Source organism: Vipera ursinii (assembly GCF_947247035.1).
Source record: "Vipera ursinii genome assembly, chromosome: 5".
NCBI classification, from domain to species: domain Eukaryota; kingdom Metazoa; phylum Chordata; class Lepidosauria; order Squamata; family Viperidae; genus Vipera; species Vipera ursinii.
In genome coordinates, this window is record NC_139518.1 from 41,872,141 (window position 1) to 41,892,247 (window position 20,107).

At 38.3% G+C, this 20,107-nt stretch overlaps 2 protein-coding genes across 5 annotated transcripts in view; both read left to right on the forward strand.

Moving 5' to 3' along the window:
- Window positions 1-1,183, forward strand: part of GIGYF2 (GRB10 interacting GYF protein 2) — a 111,949-nt gene extending 110,766 nt beyond the window's left edge. For both annotated transcript variants that reach the window (XM_083365000.1, XM_083365001.1), the window contains one exon: window positions 55-1,183. In XM_083365000.1, the coding sequence (XP_083221126.1) occupies window positions 55-122 (68 nt within the window). In that variant the 3' untranslated portion in view covers window positions 123-1,183. The remainder of the gene's footprint in view (window positions 1-54) is intronic.
- SNORC (secondary ossification center associated regulator of chondrocyte maturation) lies at window positions 467-19,833 on the forward strand. 3 transcript variants are annotated; one of them, XM_083365005.1, is made up of 5 exons: window positions 467-580; window positions 5,550-5,699; window positions 17,045-17,227; window positions 18,253-18,311; window positions 19,509-19,833. In XM_083365005.1, exons 2-5 carry the CDS (start codon window positions 5,627-5,629, stop codon window positions 19,539-19,541), a joined length of 348 nt encoding a protein of 115 aa, XP_083221131.1. In that variant the 5' UTR covers window positions 467-580; window positions 5,550-5,626; the 3' UTR covers window positions 19,542-19,833. The 3 variants fall into 3 exon arrangements, with proteins under 3 accessions (XP_083221131.1, XP_083221129.1, XP_083221130.1); XM_083365003.1 differs by lacking the exon at window positions 18,253-18,311; XM_083365004.1 differs by lacking the exon at window positions 18,253-18,311 and having other exon boundaries at window positions 17,048-17,227.
- Window positions 19,834-20,107: the final 274 nt, after the last annotated feature.

Consider the following 20,107-nt stretch of genomic DNA (forward strand, 5'->3'; position numbering starts at 1 on the left):
AGTATGAAACACAATTCATCTGTGAACTGATAAACTCGGATCTGTCTTTTTCAGGTTTCTCAGTTAATGCTTCATCAGAACGGCTCAACATGGGAGAAATAGAGACTTTGGATGACTACTGAGTCAATACCACTCACCTGGCTTTTCCAGTGTCTGTTAACCATGCATTCTCCACTGCCGGACAGAGTCCTTTCTCTTCACTGCTATCATCTTTGCTTTGCAAATGGATCACAGAATCAATCATCTCAGGCTGCTGTTTTTAGCTTCAGCAAATGCTTTCTGCCCAGGATTGCACAGCCACCTTCATTTATATTGGTCTTTGATTTTTGTACTGGGGGTAGACAGAAAAGAAGATTTATTCAAGAGGTTGAATTCAAAGCATTGTGAGTGATTTTTTTTCCCTCCCAAGCTATTTGGAAAGCCATCTGGAGGTCTACATATGGTAGCTTCCTTCCCTTCTGTCATCATTTTCACAACAATAAGCCTGTGCAATCATGGTGGAGAGCTCATGGTTAACAGATGTCATTCAGAACCAAAACGCCATGCAGATACTGACTTCCATGCCTTCCAGTTTCAGGAGGTACATTCATAAGTTAACTGTAAAACTGCCAACAGCAGAAAATTTTTGTGGTGGGCAGCATTCAGCTTGGATTGGTCTGGCATTGCACACCCCTGTCAGCCTATCTTCAGCACATTGCATTTGGGGAAGCTGAAGTCTCTTCATTAAGTGGTGGTGTTGACACTACTTGAGTTCAGGCTTCAGCACATCCAGCCTTCTTGAACAATTGGGGACTCAAGTTGTGGGAGGAGGCACTTCAGGCTGAATTTCTCCTGTAATTCTCTTTCCTCCATTGTGATTGGGCCAGTTATTTTGGACCCTTCTGCTGTGAATTTGTCTCGTTTCAGAGACACACAGGATCTTTACCATATGTATGTTCATCAGTTGGCTTTGTATGAGAATTTGATGCTACCTTTGAAGCATGAAATGTAGCCAGATTTTCATCTGGTTACATGATGGTGATTCGGGATTTTGTACGTTCTGCAGCAGCATTATGCCAAGGAACAGGAGATGTCGTCTTCAAAGAAAAATAAACGACACAAGGAATTTGAGCATTGGCAGTGTCTATGTTTGTAAAAAAAAAATCATATGAATAAAATGCAGTGTGCTGGTTTTTGTTACATAGTACACTCTCCCATTACTTTCACTGTGCCCATATTTATCCCATCCATCTTCTCCCAGTTATATTCCGGAATTCAATGCACTTAGGTATCTCCACCCGTGTCCCACTTACGCAGTGAAGTTGTTATGTGAGGATTTTTTTTTCTGTCATTACCTGAAGAAAACAACTGAAGTTGCTTTAAATTTTATTTCAATTGATTTTCCCCTCCCTTCCTCGTCTTTCAAATGCCAATTTGTACAATAACTGTATAGAGATGGTTGTAGAGTTGTAAATAGTTTTGCATCTAGTAGCACAGAGAAACCTGTCACAAATCTGCTCTCCTGCTCTCCTTTACTTTGTACACTTATGAAGCAGGAGGGGGGTCGTTATGTTTACAACAGATCTTTAAATTCCTTCTGAACTCTACATAACAAGAAGGGGAAAACAAGAAGTTTAAATAAAATAAAACCTGGTTGTATTATTGCACATATTGTTTGCTTTTGTCAAAGCCAATGTTGGCCATCTTTTGTGGTGCTAAACTCAGCCTTGAAGTGCTACAAATACCCATTTGCTTAATTGACAAGCAAGTACACAGGAGCTGGAGGGACAGCGGTTGCTTTATTTTGTAATCCTAGAGGAATGTTGCTGGTTTTTCTACTTGATAATTTTAGAGGTGGAAATAAACATCAAGGCTGCAAATGATTGACAAAGATTCACTCTTCACTTTTTCCATTTGAAGACATTCCCTTATTCACACACTGGTTTTGTTTATGCAAGAGACCAAGTCTGGATAGTTCTTTTTACAGCTGTAAACATCTAGAATAGAGCCTTTAGTGAGCCTAGTGCAGGGGTCGGCAACCTCGGCTCTTTTATGACTCGTGGACTTCAATTCCCAGAATTCCTGAGCCAGCTATGCTGGCTCAGGAATTCTGGGAGTTGAAGTCCACGAGTCATAAAAGAGCCGAGGTTGCCGACCCCTGGCCTAGTGTGATCAAAACAGCAAGTGCTGTATCAAACAGCATAGCTCTCTAATCTACTTGTACAATATGCTGTCTTTTGGGAACAGATGATTTTTTGTGACTCTTAAATGTAGACTTAACAATTCGGTCTACACTCCTTAACATTAGATTGCCCTAGATTTCAATAGCTGTTTGGGGATGAGTTAAGAAAATAAAAAAAATCAGATTAACTGTGTTTCAAATGTTCTATAAACATTTTAGAATGTCCACTTCCCTTTCTCTAAATTATTGTAACTGAATATTTTTATAGAGCCCTATAGAACAGTTCTGTACATCTCACCTCAAAAATAAATCCTGTTAAATTTTATTAGACTTACTTCCAAATAAGTGTTTTAGAATTTCTGTCTTCATGCGAGTCTCAATTTTTTTTAAAAGTGAGATGTAAATTATGTAAATAAGGATGTAGTCCTTCTCTTAGATCAGTTTGCTAATCCAAGAACCTGTATACAAACGATTTTGAGTATGTAAGAAGCCAGTTCTAAACTGAATTAATTTTAGTAAAAAATTGGCATGGGTAAAATTTGAAGCTTGGGAAACAACTGCCTTATTTGAATACTACTACTACTACTACTACTACTACTACTACTACTACCAACAACAATAATAATAATAGCCTTTCTTTTGTATAATCTTGTAATTCATGGAGAGATAGACAACAGATTGAGATCTGTAAATAGAACCTAACATCTCAGGCTTAAATTAGATGGAATAGGCTGATACGTATCTGTGCAAAACATTCCACTGTATGAACCTTTAGAGTCCAGTAAATAATTTTCTTTATTCATGTCAGAAGCACCTACAGACATATAGACCTATAACATTCAATATCGTGTAAGTAAAATAGGCATAAAATAGGTCATAAAATATAGCACATTTAAAAATATGTAAAATAGGATTAAAACTACATTATATTAATTAAATAATAAATACATTAGTAAATAATTAGCTCTTTGAGCCACCATTTGTAGTTGGTGATCTCAAGATTCTGGTAAAAAAATGGATTTTGCAACTTGAACTTTGTTCTGTAATGGACTCTGTCATAAACTATGATTTATTAGAAGCTTTTCAAATTTTAGTTTGGACAGATTTTAATGTCTAAAGTCAATTATCCTCTGCAGAATTAATACTGATAGTTACAATTATCCAAATGCCAATAAATTACCTTAACATAATGATCATCACATAGGCAGCTTTCTCCCTGAACAGGTACAAACTGAGATTTGAACTGAAACCCTTTAGAATAATAATCCTGTGAAGTGTGATACAACTGTTAAGTAGTATTTCAGTTATAATCAGTGGTGCTGGGTCATTTAAATAGTTTTAATGCAACTCATTTCATAAGTATTACCTTGCTGAAAAAGGGAATAATGCTGCAGATCACCGATGTTCAGATGATGGCATTGTAGGATGTGCTATGGCTTTTGCTGTTACTGTTTATATACTTTGTTTATATATATGATATTTAGCAGATTCTTAATGCCTGTCAGTTGGAAAGCAAGATGCCTAGGTGATTATAGATACGCATTTAATATACAGTTCCTTATTGATTCTGTTGGAATATTATAATTTTTTTTACATTTTTTATTTTATAAGCCACTTGAGTTTGTGCCAATATACCAAATAAGTTTATATATTACCTTTTTGAATATCAGTTCACCAAACTAACATACATACAGCAGTGGCAGCCTCTGCTAGGCTAACTGTTGTCTCTCTCTCTGGTGCCAAGTAATAAGAAACATCTTTTCACATTTTTCCAGTTATGGTCAGGTGTGAATAAAAGTGAATATTTGCCAAAGGAACAAATATGGCAGTTAGACATGTGGAAAATTTTTGACTGAAACTTTGTGAGTTCAAAACAGACTGTTTTGAGCATTTTGGAAGTGTTTCAAACCCAAAATGCTTGAAACAGTAGTTTTATATATGAAATGGAAAAGTCTGTAGTTTCATGTGCAAATAATTTGAATCAAAACAGTTTGAGTGAGCCATGTGGCAGAGAGGATCTTATGCCTCAGATTTCAGACTGACTACAGAGAAACAATGAAGTTTTTTCTTGCAAAATTACCAAGCCTTTATATACATACTGATATAAATTATGACTCAGCAAGTAGTAATTTAAATTCATTTTAAGGTAATTCAAGTAGTGATTTTATCATTTGGCTATTTGTACAGTGTAGTAGTTTGGCTATTGAACTGGGGCTGACATGCAAAATTTGCAAAGGAAGAAATACAATTGTAATATATTTAATAATATAAGCAAAAATATAAAAACTCAAATGGAACTCTTATAACACAAATAGGTATAAATAGAAAATGAAACATTTATTTAAAAACTACCATTGTGCCTCTGTATAGCAATTTACAACAATTCACTTTTCAAAATTGAATTCTATAAACTGAAGTTAGATCAAGGATGTGTATTGGTTCTTAAAATAGTTTTTCACATTTTTATCAAAAATAAAAGCTCACCAGAATGAAACTAAGTTATTTGAACAATGCATACTTTTTCCAGTAAATTGAGCTAAACAAAATCATTCACTGCAGTTTGAATGTAAAGTTGCTGCAAATAATTTCAAGTGCCTAACTGATCTTAACTGATTTTCTAAGCGCTCATGTAAATAAGTATCCTGAAGCAGTTTTCTTCCTAATGAAAATTTGATTTCTACCTCTAATTTAGTCAAAAATACTTTCTGATATACATTTGAACACAAGGATTCTGGCTTTTCAAGGCATTGAACATTTCTGGAAGATTCAAATATGGCCTCATTTATATGATTCTTTCAGGTTAAAGAAATTTGGTCATCCCTTAACAAACAGGAAAAGTTTTACAAAATGTCTGGAATTTAAATCACAGGATGGTTAATAAACATGGATCTGATATCTGAGATGTATTTTAAACTCAATCAAGAATTAGTGGATTATGTTGAATTTAAAACTTCTAATATCTGTTACTTTAAACATTATGTGATTGGCATCCTTCTATTTTGCACTCTCACACCCTATGCAAACAAATGCCTATTTTAAGTATAGAACTGTTTAATGAATAGGGTTATTCATTGCTATCCTAAACTTAAAATACGTAGCCCAGTTATTGGAAGCCTAGTGCATCCTTTGGGGTTTTGCAGTTAACTTCCCATTAATGTATGCCTTACTCTGTTGGGAGAGGATTGAGTTTCCAAGGGCCAACTGTCAGAATTTGGGGGTGGAGAAATAAGACAAAATTGTTAGAAGGTGAAACTGCCTTCTGGCTTAAACCAGTTAAATCAGCCAGTCTGCATGCATAAATGAGGCTGTAGAGTATTTGCCATTCTGCTTATGTATATTTCTGCGTATGTAGAGATTTGAGAACTGACTGGACAAGGTTTTGATTTAGCTTCAGAAAATTGCTTCCTGATTAAGGATTTAGAGAGTTTGAGCATTTCCAGAAGCATCTCACTTTTTGAAGAGGCAATGCCCCATACCAAGACATTTCACCTCATCCTACTGACACTGTCTGGAGTCCTGATCTCTCTTGTAAAAACTGGTAAGTTGAATTTCTTCTTTCTGGCCAACATTAAAATTCAAATAGCATTTTTCCCTTTCCCTGTGCATTCCCAGAATTCTAAATTTCTTTTCCATAAAGGCAGTATATGGATAACTAACATAATAATGAAAACTAGGATGAGATTAAAATTTATGAGAGTAAAGTTGTGTAACTAGTTTCATTTTGGTCAGATGGAACATAATTCAGCTTTAAACCCTTGAAGAGGCTGGAACTTCTTAAATCTGTATTGATAGAGTTAACTTGGGTGTTTTTCAGAAAAAGTCATCATAAACATGGGACATGGTTTTGGCTATGGAATTTTACACTGTGGGAATTATCCCATTTTTAATGGAAGTTTTTAATTCTGTATCTGAAGATGAGAGTGAACATTTGTTGAAATATTAAAAAAACCCCACAATTGTTGGAGTAAGATGTATAAGCCATATTCAAGTTTCTGTGACATTCTTGGGGGTTTTATCTCCATATGGTTAGCAGAAAGAATTATGAATTGATGACAGCAGATGTATTTTAAGATGCTTAGTTTGAATAATAGATTGCAGAACTGGTTTGTGGAAGGGTTAATTTCTCCAATTTGCTCAGTACCATGAAAGTCATAATTCAAATATCGGTGAGATTCAGTATTATAAAAATATATAGAAACAGATATTACTATAAAAAGCGTTAGTGTAGAAGGGGTTTGTGTGTGTGTGTGCACGTGCACACGTGTGTGTTCATTGTTCCTGGAAAATAAATGCAGAATAGAATATATTTTCAGATCTTAGCCCTGAACCAATATAACTGCTGAAAGCATTGAGGATACGTAAAGTTTTCCTTCAAGCAAAATGAATAGTTCTGAGAAATAATATTCCTCCAAGAAAAGTGAATAGTTCAGAGAAATAATAGTATTCTTTTAGTACTCGCTCTGTCTCTTGTCTCTTTCCCATTTGAAGTACATAGTTCTCAGAGATTTCAAACAAAAAATACATTCTTGCACTGATGTTTGAGATTTCTTTACTTGGGATTATTTGGGAGGAATCTTTAAATAAAAGAATATGCATTGTACCACTGACCCATAGTCCCTTGCCGCTTATTGTGTCTAGAGAAGAATTTTGATGCAGACTCTGATGTCAAGGTTTTCAGTCCAGTGCAAAAAATATAGGCTGTGCTGATATTTCTGGAAATAAATGTCATTTCAGTTACGAGTACATGTGGGAGAAGAATATGGAAATGGAAGAGGTTTCAGAATATCATAATAAATATATATTAAGAGATGTATCTTTTTTCTGTCATTTGGATTCAAAGCTCAACAGATGTTTAGCTGCTCAGTTTTTATTCAGCATTGTACATTTGTCTTGCTATTTTTAGGACCCTTAAAACTTGAAGAGTTTCCTATTAAACAGCAAAAAAGACTCTTCTCTATTTTTCACATATGGTAAATACACAAAAACTCATTTCTGTAAAATTATGATATTTTTTTAAAACAAAGTTGTTTGCAAAATGTTTCTTAGATATTTGATAATGATATCATGAATGGAATGGAATGAATGGTTAAGCATCGAGTGGTTAAGCATCGAGGTAGAAACCACCTTAGGCATAAACCTAGTTGCATAACAGGCCAGTCACTTTCTCTCAGCTCTTGGAAGGAGACAATGGTAAACTTCTGAAAAACCTTGCCAAGAAAACTGCAGGGACTTGCCCAGGCAGTTTCTGAAAACTGGACACAAAGCAGAAGAAAAAAAATGAGATGTTTTACTTTTGATGTAATAAAATTTTAGAAGACGTTCAAGAAGAAAGAATTTTTTTTTTGTTTCAGTTAAGGAAAGGCACCCTGATGAGTTTTCTTCACAACAATATGGGCATGGTTTGCCATTGCCTTCATTCAGGATGCTTTTTAACTAGCTAACAGTCTATATTTACTGGTGGTCTTTTGTCCAAGTATAAGTTGATTTTGGAAATGATAAGCAACGAATCAGTGAACACATAGAGGCAAACAAAGTCATAATCAAAAGCCAACGTGAGTTTGTCAAAAACAGATCATGCCAGACAAATCTTATTGTATTCTTTGACCAGGTGACAAAATTAGTGGACTAGAGGAATGCTGTGGATATAAGGCATTTGATAAAGTAGACCACAACCTATACTACTTGATAAGATAGAAAAATGTGGGTTAGACAGCATCACCACCAGATGAATTCATAGTTGGCTGACCAGCTGGAGGGAAGTGTGTAGTGTGGTGCCCCAATGCTCTGTTCTGAGCCCAGTGCTCTTCAACATCTTCATCAAAGATTTGGATGAGGGGATAGATGGGGAACTCATCAAATTTGCAGACGACACCAGGAATAGCTAACACTCCAGAAGATAGGCTTATGATAAAGAAGGATCTTGACAGACTTGGAACATGAGCATTATCTAACAAAACGAAATTCAGTGGTAAAAAAAGTAAGGTTCTACATTTAGGCAAGAAAAACCAAATGCACAGATACAGTATATGTGGTACCTTGCTCAATAGTAGTAACTGTGAGAGGGATCTCAGTCCTAGTGGACAATCACTTAAATATGAGCCAGCAGTGTGCTGCAGCTGCCAAAAAAGCCAACACAGTGCTAGGGTGCATTAAGAGAGGGATAGAAGCAAGTTCACGTGAAGTATTAATACCACTTTATAATGCCTTGCTAAGGCCACACGTGGAATACTGCATCCAGTTTTGGTCACCACGATGTAAAAAAGACGTTGAGACTCTAGGAAGTGTACAGAGAAGAGCAACAGATGATTAGGGGACTGGAGGCTAAAACATATAAGGAATGGTTGCTGAAGTTGGGTATGCCTAGTTTAATAAAGAGAAGGACGAGCTGTGTACCAATATCTCAGGGGTTGCCACAAAGGAGAGGGAGTCAAACTATTCTCCAAAGCACCTGAAGGCAGGACAAGAAGCAAAGCAAAGCAACAACCTAGAACTAAGGAGAAATTTCCTGACAGAACACAACCAGTGGAACAACTGCCTCCGGAAGTTGTGAATGCTGCAACACTGGAAGTTTTAAGAGACTGGACAATCATTTGTCTGAAATGGTATAGGGTTTCCTGCCTGAGCAGCGGGTTGGACTAGATGACCTCAAGGTCCCTTCTAACTATTATTAACTTTTTTTCTTAGCTTCTAAATCCAATCAAGATCAACCTGGAGTTGGAAATTTGTAATCAAAGATTTCTTGTGAAATTGTATGCTGAAATATGTGTAACAGATCTTAAAATCGTCTAAGAAAAAACAGATAAAGCTAATCTGGCAAGTGTTGCTTTTTATAAATCTGGGTTAAGTTCTGGCAAGCAACTACATTGTTTTCAAGATACTTATGGTCATCACTTTATGATCCGCTCTAGAATTTTTCCTGCATGCTGTAAGTTTTAATAGTGCATACAAGATTTTACAGCCAAATGGAAAATCCTTCTAATTTTAGGGGAATAAATTATGTGTCTAGTTTTTCTGTTTTATTTTGTTCATGCAGCATTTGAATATAGTAATCCATGCATTTACCAACTGACTGTTTTTAACTACCGGTAATTTCAATTCGTGTACTTGTGACTGAAGCGTGCAACCTCACAAGTACACATCTGCATGGAATTCTGAACAATGATCGACAATAACCAGTTTAATTAGGTCATATAGTATGCATTACAAAGATTACTTTTTGCCCATTGTGTTTTGATTTTTTGAAATGAATTTTTCCAGCTTGCTTCTGGGGGGGGGGGGGGCAAGGGGAAATGCTTCAAGCAAAAACAGAATGATGAAAAGGGTAGCGCCAGCATGGGCAGTATAGACCGACTTCTTGTAAACAAGTTTTGTTTAACGTTCAGCCTCTACCGATCCAGGACAGAGAACTGCACCACAGTCTTCCCTTGTGCCTCTGAAGAAGGGCTTCATTCATCCACACACTGGCCACATGCCCATGGTGGCTACCTGGATCCAGACAGTCCACTGTTGGTTTCCAAGAGCATTTTGGTCCCTGCTTTTCTGTGTTGATTGCTCGGCTTTCTGAAGCAGAGTCATCCAAGCTGAGCAAGGAGATAGTCCAGTCAGCCCCAAAGGAGACATGGAAGCAGTTGAGTCAAATGTCTGTGCAGTTTTTCCCTTGCTCAGTCACAATTGTATAAAGAGAAAGCAAATAATAAAATAAAGTTGAATTATCCACTTTCTTGAGGCTAATAAAGGCTAGCTTGAAGTAAAATGGCTTAGTGTTGCCTAAAAATAAGTGAGCTTAATGTGTGCAGAGAGTTGTAATCTTGATTCTGAGAAGACACAACCCCAAATCCCATTGTGCCCTTCTAAGCAAAAGCCCACTGTTGATATTTTGTATATTTAAATTCAGCTGACCTATTTTTTTTCCAAAAACAGTAGACCTTTTTCCTAACTTACCATAGCCACTTTTTTCCTGTATCAATAAATCTGAAGAAAGCTAAAAATAATTCAAGGTACTCTGCATTAAAACAATATTGCTGTGAAGGTTACTTCAAATTCCTGCCTAACGCTCAAGTAAGGAGACAATCCTATATCAGAATTTATAACTTATTTGTCATATTTGGAATGTTTAGTGGGATGGAGATGACCAATTCTGTATCATAAATTTCATAGCTGCCAATATTTCAAACTCAGAAAGGACCTGGTAATTTCAAGGTGCTCTGCATAGCACAACAAAATTGTTTTCTTCCTGTCTTTTCGTCCAGATTCCTGTCTGTCTCAGATTCTAATGAGATAATCTATTTTGGCTGGGTTTTGTTTCACAGTTTGTTTGTTGTGCCCTCCAGTTATTATTGACTCTTGGTGGCTGCGTGGACAAGTCCATGCCATTTTCTTGGTAAACTTCTCAAAAACAGTTTTGCCCTTTCCTCCTTCTGAGGATTGAGAGAGAAAAAATGTCCCAAGGTCATCCAGTTGTGCCTCAAGAAGGATTAGAACGCATAGCCTTCCAGTTTCTAATCCTGCTGCTTTAACCAGTACACCAACCAGTAGACCTTTCAACTTTGTGCAGGTCTAATCAAACAAGACATTCAAATGATAGTTTCTTATGTTCTTTCTTTAAAGTTTGCACTTTGAAGTGTAGCTTTTACTGTCCAATTCTGCAAATATTTCAAGGGCCATGTATCAATTTTGATTAAGTGGGTAGAGCAGATAATAAGGAAAGTTATCATACTGACCCTTGTTTATTTGCTTAGAAGTAAGCAAGAACATTAGGTTTTTTTTAAAAAAAAACAACTTGTCAGCATATGTACTAGATGGACTGTAGTATATTCCTAGGCTAGCGTGTATATACAGTAATTCCAAATTCAGTAAAAAAAAATATTACACAATGGCCAACCACAAACACACTCTACCCCCCCCCCCTTTTGCTCAATAAAACCATTCTCAGAAGCAAGCTTTTCTATGAAATGTTTGGCTAAATTATTGTTAACTTAATGTAATCTTACATGTGACTGTTCCAATCTGAATTCTATTAGGCTTCTTCCTAAGTAAGAAAGTAATAAAACTGCAGCTTTATTAATCAGCAAAGGAAGAATTCCCTCCCTTCTCTCTCTCTCCCCAATAATAATCATTGGCTCACAATATAGAAACAAACTGCCATCTGGAAAAACATACTTATACTTTGTGCTTCATGTTGCATGCATCAACATAGCTAGGCTTTTGCACATATGAAGTTGTTCTGGTCTGCTCTGTATTATTTAAGCAAATAATAAACTTCTGAGGTCCTAGATGCAAAAGGAATCTCCTGCCCTAAAATATGGGGGGTGGGTCAAGGGCTGTAAATGATTGCAGTTACTATTTTATCACTTTTACAATTACATGACTGCATTTGCCCTTAAGTGTAAGAGGAAAACCCCTAAGAAATATATAAAGTATGTTATAAAAATTGCAAAGCAAAACCAAATGAAATGAAAAACATTCATTAGAACAGAACTGCTGGCGTAGTCAGTGGCAGAGGCATGGGAAGACCAACATAAGAAGGTAGCTTTTTAAAACGTGTCTAAAAAAGTAAAGGTAAAGGTTCCCCCGCACATGCGTGCTAGTCGTTTCCGACTCTAGGGGCCGGTGCTCATCTCCGTTTCAAAGCCGAAGAGCCAGCGCTTGTCCGAGGACGTCTCCGTGGTCATGTGGCCGGCATGACTAGACGCCAAAGGCGCACGGAACGCTGTTACCTTCCCACCGTAGCGGTCCCTATTTTTCTACTTGCATTTTTACGTGCTTTCGAACTGCTAGGTTGGCAGAAGCTGGGACGAGAAACAGGTGCTCACTCTGTTACGCGGCACTCGGGATTTGACCCGCCAAACTGCCGACCTTCTGATCGACAAGCTCAGCGTCCTAACCCACTGAGCCACCGCGTCCCAAAACGTGTCTAAAATATGCCAAATTGGAACTTGGTACACTGCAGAGGATAGGCACACACGGCCACAATTCCTTCGTACTACCTCCAAGTGGCCATTCATAGGCAATGGCACAGAGAAACAGGTCTCTCCTGACCATCAAATGTACTCCAGTGACTAGTGTACCTGGAAGGGCTGCATAATTTTCAAGAAACCTTTTTGCCATGTCCATATATGTCTGTAAATTCTGGCCAGGGCAAAGTCCTGCCTATGGGCCATCTTGCTAAGGTAGATCAAAGTACTGCCATGTGGCTTTCAGAGGGGCGGGGGCGGGGAGCCTTCTTTCCCAACAGCTACTTGTATCATCAAAGCAGACTTTTTGCTAGAGAACTATTATATCTTAACAAATGAAAGTGGATTGTCTTTCCGCATCATATTAAGCAAGTCCTTAAAAAACAGGTTAATGATTTGGCCTTCCTTCCTTCCTCTTGTTTGGTGCAATTCTGTTGATGGACTAACATAACCTTTTGGAAGGATCGGTTTGTCCATATAAATGGGCACCCACACACAGATTGCTGCTGTCTTTCTGCTTTGTTCATGTTCTTTGGTTACTCCTGCAGTCCTTTGGTCCGGGACTTATTTTTACACATGTTTTGTTACACAATTAGGTAGTTCTTAAGGGTGGTTCCAGTTTTCAGCTGGGTGTGATATTTCCAGTGCTTCAACAGGGCCCTGTAGAATGTCTCCAGTTCTTGTTAGGGTCTCTGTTTCAAGCTACCTAACAAAATGAGCTTTGATTCCTGCCTTCTGGGTCTACCCATAAATAAACATAAATGGCATTTCAGTTTCTCCTGAGATGCTTAGGGGAAAAATGAACTGCAGCATCAAAGGAAATGTAGTTTTCTTGGAATCTCACCTCATAATTGCAAAGGGGGAGGAGACTCTGCCCCCAGTCTTCCCTACTTCCCACTGCAATTGTCTGAATTGAGATTGAAGTTTTTACGTACGATGCCCATTCCTGAAAAAAGTTGCTTCCTCTTATGTCAACTGTCCACAGCCTGATACCCTCCAAAACGTTTGATTCTAGTTCCCAGCCAGAAGGGCTAATATAAGCATTGCCTTTTGTCTTTCATTGTGCAAAACACAATAAAAACAATGTTTAGCCTCAAAATAGAAGTAGTCCTTTAGTTAATGGCCACATTCCAGCTGCTAGCCACCTGAATTTTGATCACATAACCACAGGGATGCTGCAATGCTCATAAGTGTGAGGACAGTTGAAAGTCACTCTTCAGTGGCGTTGTACCTGAACTGTTGATAAATGCTAAATGAATGATAAGTTGAGGACTACCTATATATTGAAGGATTTTAACAGGGCCAGGGAGAGATCCAGATTCAAAGGGCAATATGTGATGCAGAGTGCTCAGAGATGTGCTTAGGGTGCCTGTTTGGAGCACCTTATAGTAACTCTGGCTTTTCCTGAGCTTGTGCTAATGCCTTCCACAGCTTACACAGATCCCAGCAAGAAAGCTATTTTATTTAAGGTTCCCAGAAGTGTCTGATGCTACAGATTGCATTTTGCCCATTAAATCTGCCTCTCTACAGAGCCTTCTTTCCCCTGTCTTACCAGCATATATGTCAATTTCATTTGTAACTGGGATTATCACTTTCCCTGCCATGTATATGTCATGTAATCAATTGTTACTTGTAATGAAGCTATGCAAAACCTTATGTCTCTATTTGATGCTTTTTTCTTAGAAACATAGATACCTCAGGAGGATAGCCAATAGACTGTCTAGCAAACTGTGCATAAAACTAACACACTCAAGCAGCAAATGTTACATACCCATAGCCATAATATCTTTGAGCTTTTATATATATTTGTTTCAAAATTTTAAAGTTAAAGGCCTCTTTTTAGGCGTTCTTAATCATTCCAGAGTTCCAGAAAAACATCTACTTCTGCTTCATTGACTATGCTAAAGCCTTTGATTGTGTGGATCATAACAAACTGTGGCAAGTCCTTAAAGAGATGGGAGTACCAGACCATCTTATTGGTCTCTTGAGAAACCTATATGCGGGTCAAGAAGCAACAGTGAGAACTGGACACGGAACCACTGATTGGTTCAAAATTGGGAAGGGAGTCCGGCAAGGCTGTATACTGTCGCCCTGCCTATTTAACTTATATGCAGAGCACATCATGAGAAAGGCAGGGCTAGATGAATCAAAAGTTGGAATTAAGATTGCCGGAAGAAATATCAACAACCTAAGATACGCAGATGATACCACTCTAATGGCAGAAAGTGAAGAAGAACTAAAGAGCCTCTTGTTGCAGGTGAAGAAGGAGAGTGCAAAAGTTGGGTTGAAACTTAACATTAAGAAAACCAAGATCATGGCATCTGGCCCTCTCAATTCCTGGCAAATAAATGGGGAAGAAATGGAGGTAGTGACAGATTTTATTTTCCTGGGCTCCAAGATCACTGCAGATGGGGACTGTAGCCAAGAAATTAAAAGACGCTTGCTCCTGGGGAGGAAAGCCATGGCAAATCTAGACAGCACACTAAAAAGCAGAGACATCACCCTGTCAACAAAAGTGCGTATAGTCAAGGCTATGGTCTTTCCAGTTGCAATGTATGGTAGTGAAAGTTGGACCATAAGAAAGGCTGAGCGCCAAAGAATTGAGGCCTTTGAACTGTGGTGCTGGAGAAGAATCCTGCGAGTCCCTTGGACTGCAAGGCGATCAAACCGGTCAGTCCTAGAGGAGATCAATCCTGACTGCTCTTTAGAAGGCCAGATCCTGAAGCTAAAACTCAAGTACTTTGGCCACCTAATGAGAAGGAAGGACTCCCTGGAGAAGAGCCTAATGCTGGGGAAGATCGAGGGCAATAGAAGAAGGGGACGACAGAGAATGAGGTGGCTGGATGGAGTCACTGAAGCAGTAGGCGTGAGCTTAAATGGACTCCAGAAGATGGTAGAGGACAGGAAGGCCTGGAGGAATGTTGTCCATAGGGTCGCGATGGGTCGGACACGACTTCGCAGCTAACAACAACAATCATTCCAGTATAAGAATTATGCTCAAATTTGCTATTAAATGCAGCCTGTGCTCACACACACAAAAAAAGAAAAAAAATTCCTTGATGTGATGCCTATTTTCATCACCCTTTGTTTGTTGGGATGGGGAAGATATTTTCAAAATTATTTGAATCAGATGCCTCAGTCTGATCTGATATTTACATTTGATGGCTTCCAGTTTATATATCTTTGGTTTTCTTCCACTCCTATCTAAATTTTTAACTAAATGCAGTTGTGGCTTTTAAAAATTACCCTGGTTGCACTGCTTTTGAGACAGACAAGCAAGTTTGAGAAGGTCTACATTTTGGGGAGCTTGTGCATGCAAAACAGAACAATAACCAGAATTCACTCCTCTGCTTGGGGAAACCAAAATGAAGCAAAGCGGAAAACCTGGAATTTGCTCCCATTCTGTTGGTCACTCTAAAAAGTTAACAAATTATCCTTCCTATTTTAAAAAAAGGATTTAAAAATTGATATTTTTCATTATTGCTTTCCAGTTAACAATGGTTTCTTTTATAAAATTGCAAGGTGTTGTTACATAAGATTACTATTTAATTATTAAAAATAAATACATTTTTGCTAACTCTAATCTCCTGAAATAGCCCACGCACAGTGATAGGATTCAACCAGTTCACACTAGTTTGGCAGAACCGGTAGCTAATTTTTTGTTCCCCAGGCCGAGAATGGACTTCCAGAAGCGGCATCCACACAGAGAACCGGTTGTTCACATATTTGAATCACACGACTGCCCACAAAATTAAAATAAAAGAAAAATATATGAAAATTTAAAGGACATAAAAATTCCAGAAAATATAATCAGATTGTTCAAAAGTCCATTTCAAATCAAGCAGATCTGAGCATCAGCCACGTTTTCCCCTTCAAAACAACCTTTTTAGGCATCTGTCTGTCTATATCGATCATCTATCTTGCCTATGAAAAAAATCATCTACACACCCTTTTATAGCCTTGTATGGGTGCAAATAGCTTTCAGGAAACAAGGGGTGACTAAGGGCCCAGGACAGAGATTGGCAATAGAGAGCTGAGCTTTCAAAGAAGAGCCTTAGCTGCAGCTACTGAGTTACTTAGAGCCTTTCAGACTTTAACCAGCCGAGGACAGAGGACGCTTTCTATCTTTTGCAGCAGGTTCCTATTGGAAGATGTTTTTGAAGTACAACACTGCTGATTGTGCCTTAGATTAATGATAGGCAGAGCAAATTTTCCAGCTTTTTTTTTAATCCAGTGAAAGCATCATTAGGAGATTCCTCCCATGGGCCTTTTTCTGCAGCTGTGTTACTAGGCTGCTAAAGGAGAGACCTACCTTAAGAAAGTATTCTTATAGAGAAGACCTATGAATAGATTAACAATGATAATTAAAGATAAGACAGAGTCAGAGTATTTTGAAATTTGGGGAAAATTTTATGGAAGGTTGGAGGGAAAGAGGAGGAACGGCAGGGGAGTGGTGAGGGAAAGAGGAGAGGAGAGGAAGAAGAGGGAAGTAGGAAAGAAAGGAGAAAGGGAGAAAGAAAGAGAAGAGGGAAGAGAGAGAAGGAGGGTGGATACAGTGAAAGGGGAAATGGGCGAGCAGCACCCAAACTTACGTGTATGTATTTATGTATGGCGATATATTTGTTGACTTGTTTGTGGAAGAAATGGGAAAATAAAATTGAATATATATATATATATATATATATATATATATATATATATATATATATATATATATATATATATATATATATATATATATATATATATATATATATATATATAAAGAAAGTATTCTTATAGAGAAGACCTTATTCCTTTGGAGAAATTCAGGAAAACTGTCTACCCACTTTCTCTGCTTGTTTATGCTTAACCGTACTGGCAATTTAAGCACAGGTTTTGGCCTGCTCTGGATTGCCAAAAGACTAAATGGCTTGTATGTTTTTCCCAGCAGAATACTCACAAGGACCTATCCCAACTTTGTGGAATGATCCACCAGAGCTGCAGTCAGGTGGAGGGCCTTTAGAAACCACCCCTCCTGCCCGCTTCTCAGAGTCTACAGGATTCCCATCATACACATCTGATTATGAACTAGAGGACACCACCCATCTCCACCAGCTGGATAATGACAATGGTATCCGTGCTTGGCAGCAGGGCTGATTATTGGGAGGGTTCTAGTGACCTCTTGTCAGGCCTTCTAATGAAGGGTTGCAGAACTTGCACATCTCCCTCAGGCCATGTGCCCATCAAAGAAAGAATGAAGCTATGTGTTATTGTTAAGTTGGTTCTGAATATACACCTAGCACTTTTCTTTTCCATTGATTGGCTACATAAAGAAGCCTGGCTGTCTATATCAATCCCATGGGAGCTTTTAGGATCATTTTTCTTCCTCTGTTACAATTAAGTTTACAGTAGTTTAAGGGAAAGGGTTAAAGGGGGCAAACTCTTTCCAGGCATTTCTGTGCTAGGTATAATTAGTCCGTTGCATGTAACTTTTAGTTGGTGGGATTCAGGAAGCAATATGTTTGTCTGCAACCCAGTCTTAAGATATCCTAGCTTGCATAGGACAATGGAACCAGACCTAGGCTAAAGCTGGACTTTAGTTGTGCTTGTGGAATGCTGGCCAGAGGGTACCCAAACTAGTTGTGTACCCTTCCCATCAGCAAGGAGTGCTGCTTGTGGCAAATGTGCACCTGATACCCTAGTAGGCACGTGCAAAACTTGAGAAGTTTGGGCATAGAAAGTTCTGAAGAACAAGAGAGTTCTTTGCTCAGACTATGCTGCCTCTCCTCTAGACCAGGCTGTTTAGTGGTCAGTTGTTAATTTTCCAGGAGTAAATTCTTCAGACTAAAAGTGATTAAAGTTATTCTGAATATGGTGTTCTGGACAAAGAAAGTCTTTGAGGGATCACCCCCCAGAATATAACCTTCATAGGAAAATTAGACAAGAAGTTTAAAGAATAAAAGGCAGTACATAAATCAGTGCCTGGAAACAGGGAATACAGTATCAGAAAGATAGGGAGGTAGAGTGGATTAGTGCTATACTGTACATGATGCTAATTTGAAGGAGGAAAGTTGATTGAGTGTGCATGGGGGGGTGTATAGCACCTGAGCACATCTCCATAAGTTCTATGTGTTTAACAAAAGTTATTATTAACAGCTGCAATACAATTTCCATTTGAATCTCAGCTCATCTCTGTTCTGAATAGTTGGGAGCAAGTATAACTGTATTTTGATGTTTTACTCCTTTTCTCTTACCTTCTGCCTTTATTATACTTACAACTAGTTATTTTTTTTAAATAATGCTGCCTAGCACAGTAAAGAGTAGTGAATAGTATACTATGTGTACATAAATGTATGCCCATTGTATATAAATTTACAGCAAAATTTATGTATCCCAGTATGGACCAACAAATACAGAATACAATCCTCTATTTTGACTTGCTTTTTAAAGTTCATTATCATAAATTGCAATGTATTTAGTTCTAATCATAATAAGTAGCCATGGAAAATTGAAAACTGGAGGCTATCACATTTAATACAAACTAGACTTGAGCCATCCAGATTATAATTAGGCTCTGCTCATGAATTTCAGCTCTACTCAGCTTTAAGCAAATACACATGCACACACACACCAAAGTTTATCCAATTATGTTTATTTTTCATATTTCCTCTATATACCAATTTTATGTTATTTCATCTCTAGTTTAATATTACAAAAATTAAATTTTGCCAATTTGAATTCAAGGACTTAGAAGGCAATAGTTGCACTGGAGTATAACGTATATTTTAAAATAATAAAACACCTGAATATTTGCAGTTATCTTGGCATGATGGAAAAGTGGCTTGCTATTGTAATCTTCTGTAATATCCTCTCAACTTTGTGATCTATTTTAAAGTACTGGCCTTCCCAGATGATATTTGCAGAGGGGATCAAAAGGATGACCATAACCATGTGATCTCTTTTTTAATATGCATCATGTGCATCCTTTACACAGGAAGCAATGATTCCCTATCTTTGACAGCAGCTGCTTAGTTTTTAAGCTCTACTGAGGATTACCTGGTGGTGACCAAAGATTGGGAGTGCAACATACTACCGTGGAGCTTTCTATTTCCACTACTGTACTCTTAAGCAGTATAAAAAATGGAGGGGAAGAGCCATAGCTCTTTACCCCCATCCTTAAATGTAGGTATTAGTCACTCATTTAGCAAATATGGTAGAATCATTATAGAGCCAATATAGGTGAGCAATTGTGGGGGTATTGTATTCTCTTCCTGCAACTGCAGTTTTAGGCATAATCTACTAAATTATTTATTTTAGTATTTGTATCTCATTTTTAACTAATTTACTATTGCATTGTTTATTGTATATGCCAAAACCAAGTACTCTTCTGTTCTCTTTCATCTCATCTGCAGGGTCTCTGGGTCCTGGGGCTATCGGTGCCATAGTGATTGCTGCTCTGCTGGGCACGTCTGTGATTGTGGCCTTGATTGTTATCACTCTACGAAAATGTTCTGCTTCCTAAAATTAATAAAAAGTGTTTTCCTCCCCAAGTATACTCTTGTTGAATCTTCCCCTTTCCTCCATGCTTGCATATTTTGGGAGAGACTAGGAAGAACAAAGGTATGCCTGCATTTCAGAGGGCAACCTGTCCTCAAGCCACCTTGGATCACAGCCAGGGTGCTTCTTCACTTTCAGACAAAAGGCCTTGAAAATTCAGTCTAATGATTGCAGAGTTGGATATTGGGTGGGAGGTACAGCTAGAGCACAGGTCGGCAACCTGCGGCTCCGGAGCCGCATGCGGCTCTTTGAGCCGTCTCTTGCGGCTCCCAGCCGCCCGGTGCGCGCGCACCTCTTCCAACGGGCAGTGGTGCGCGCGCACCTCTCCAAATGGAGAGTGGCACCGCCCGTTTGGAGAGGTGCACGCGCACCTCCCCGAATGGGCGGAGGTGCGCGCGCACCTCCCCAAACCTTTGGAGAGGTGCGCGCGTACCTCCGCGCGAATGGGCAGCGG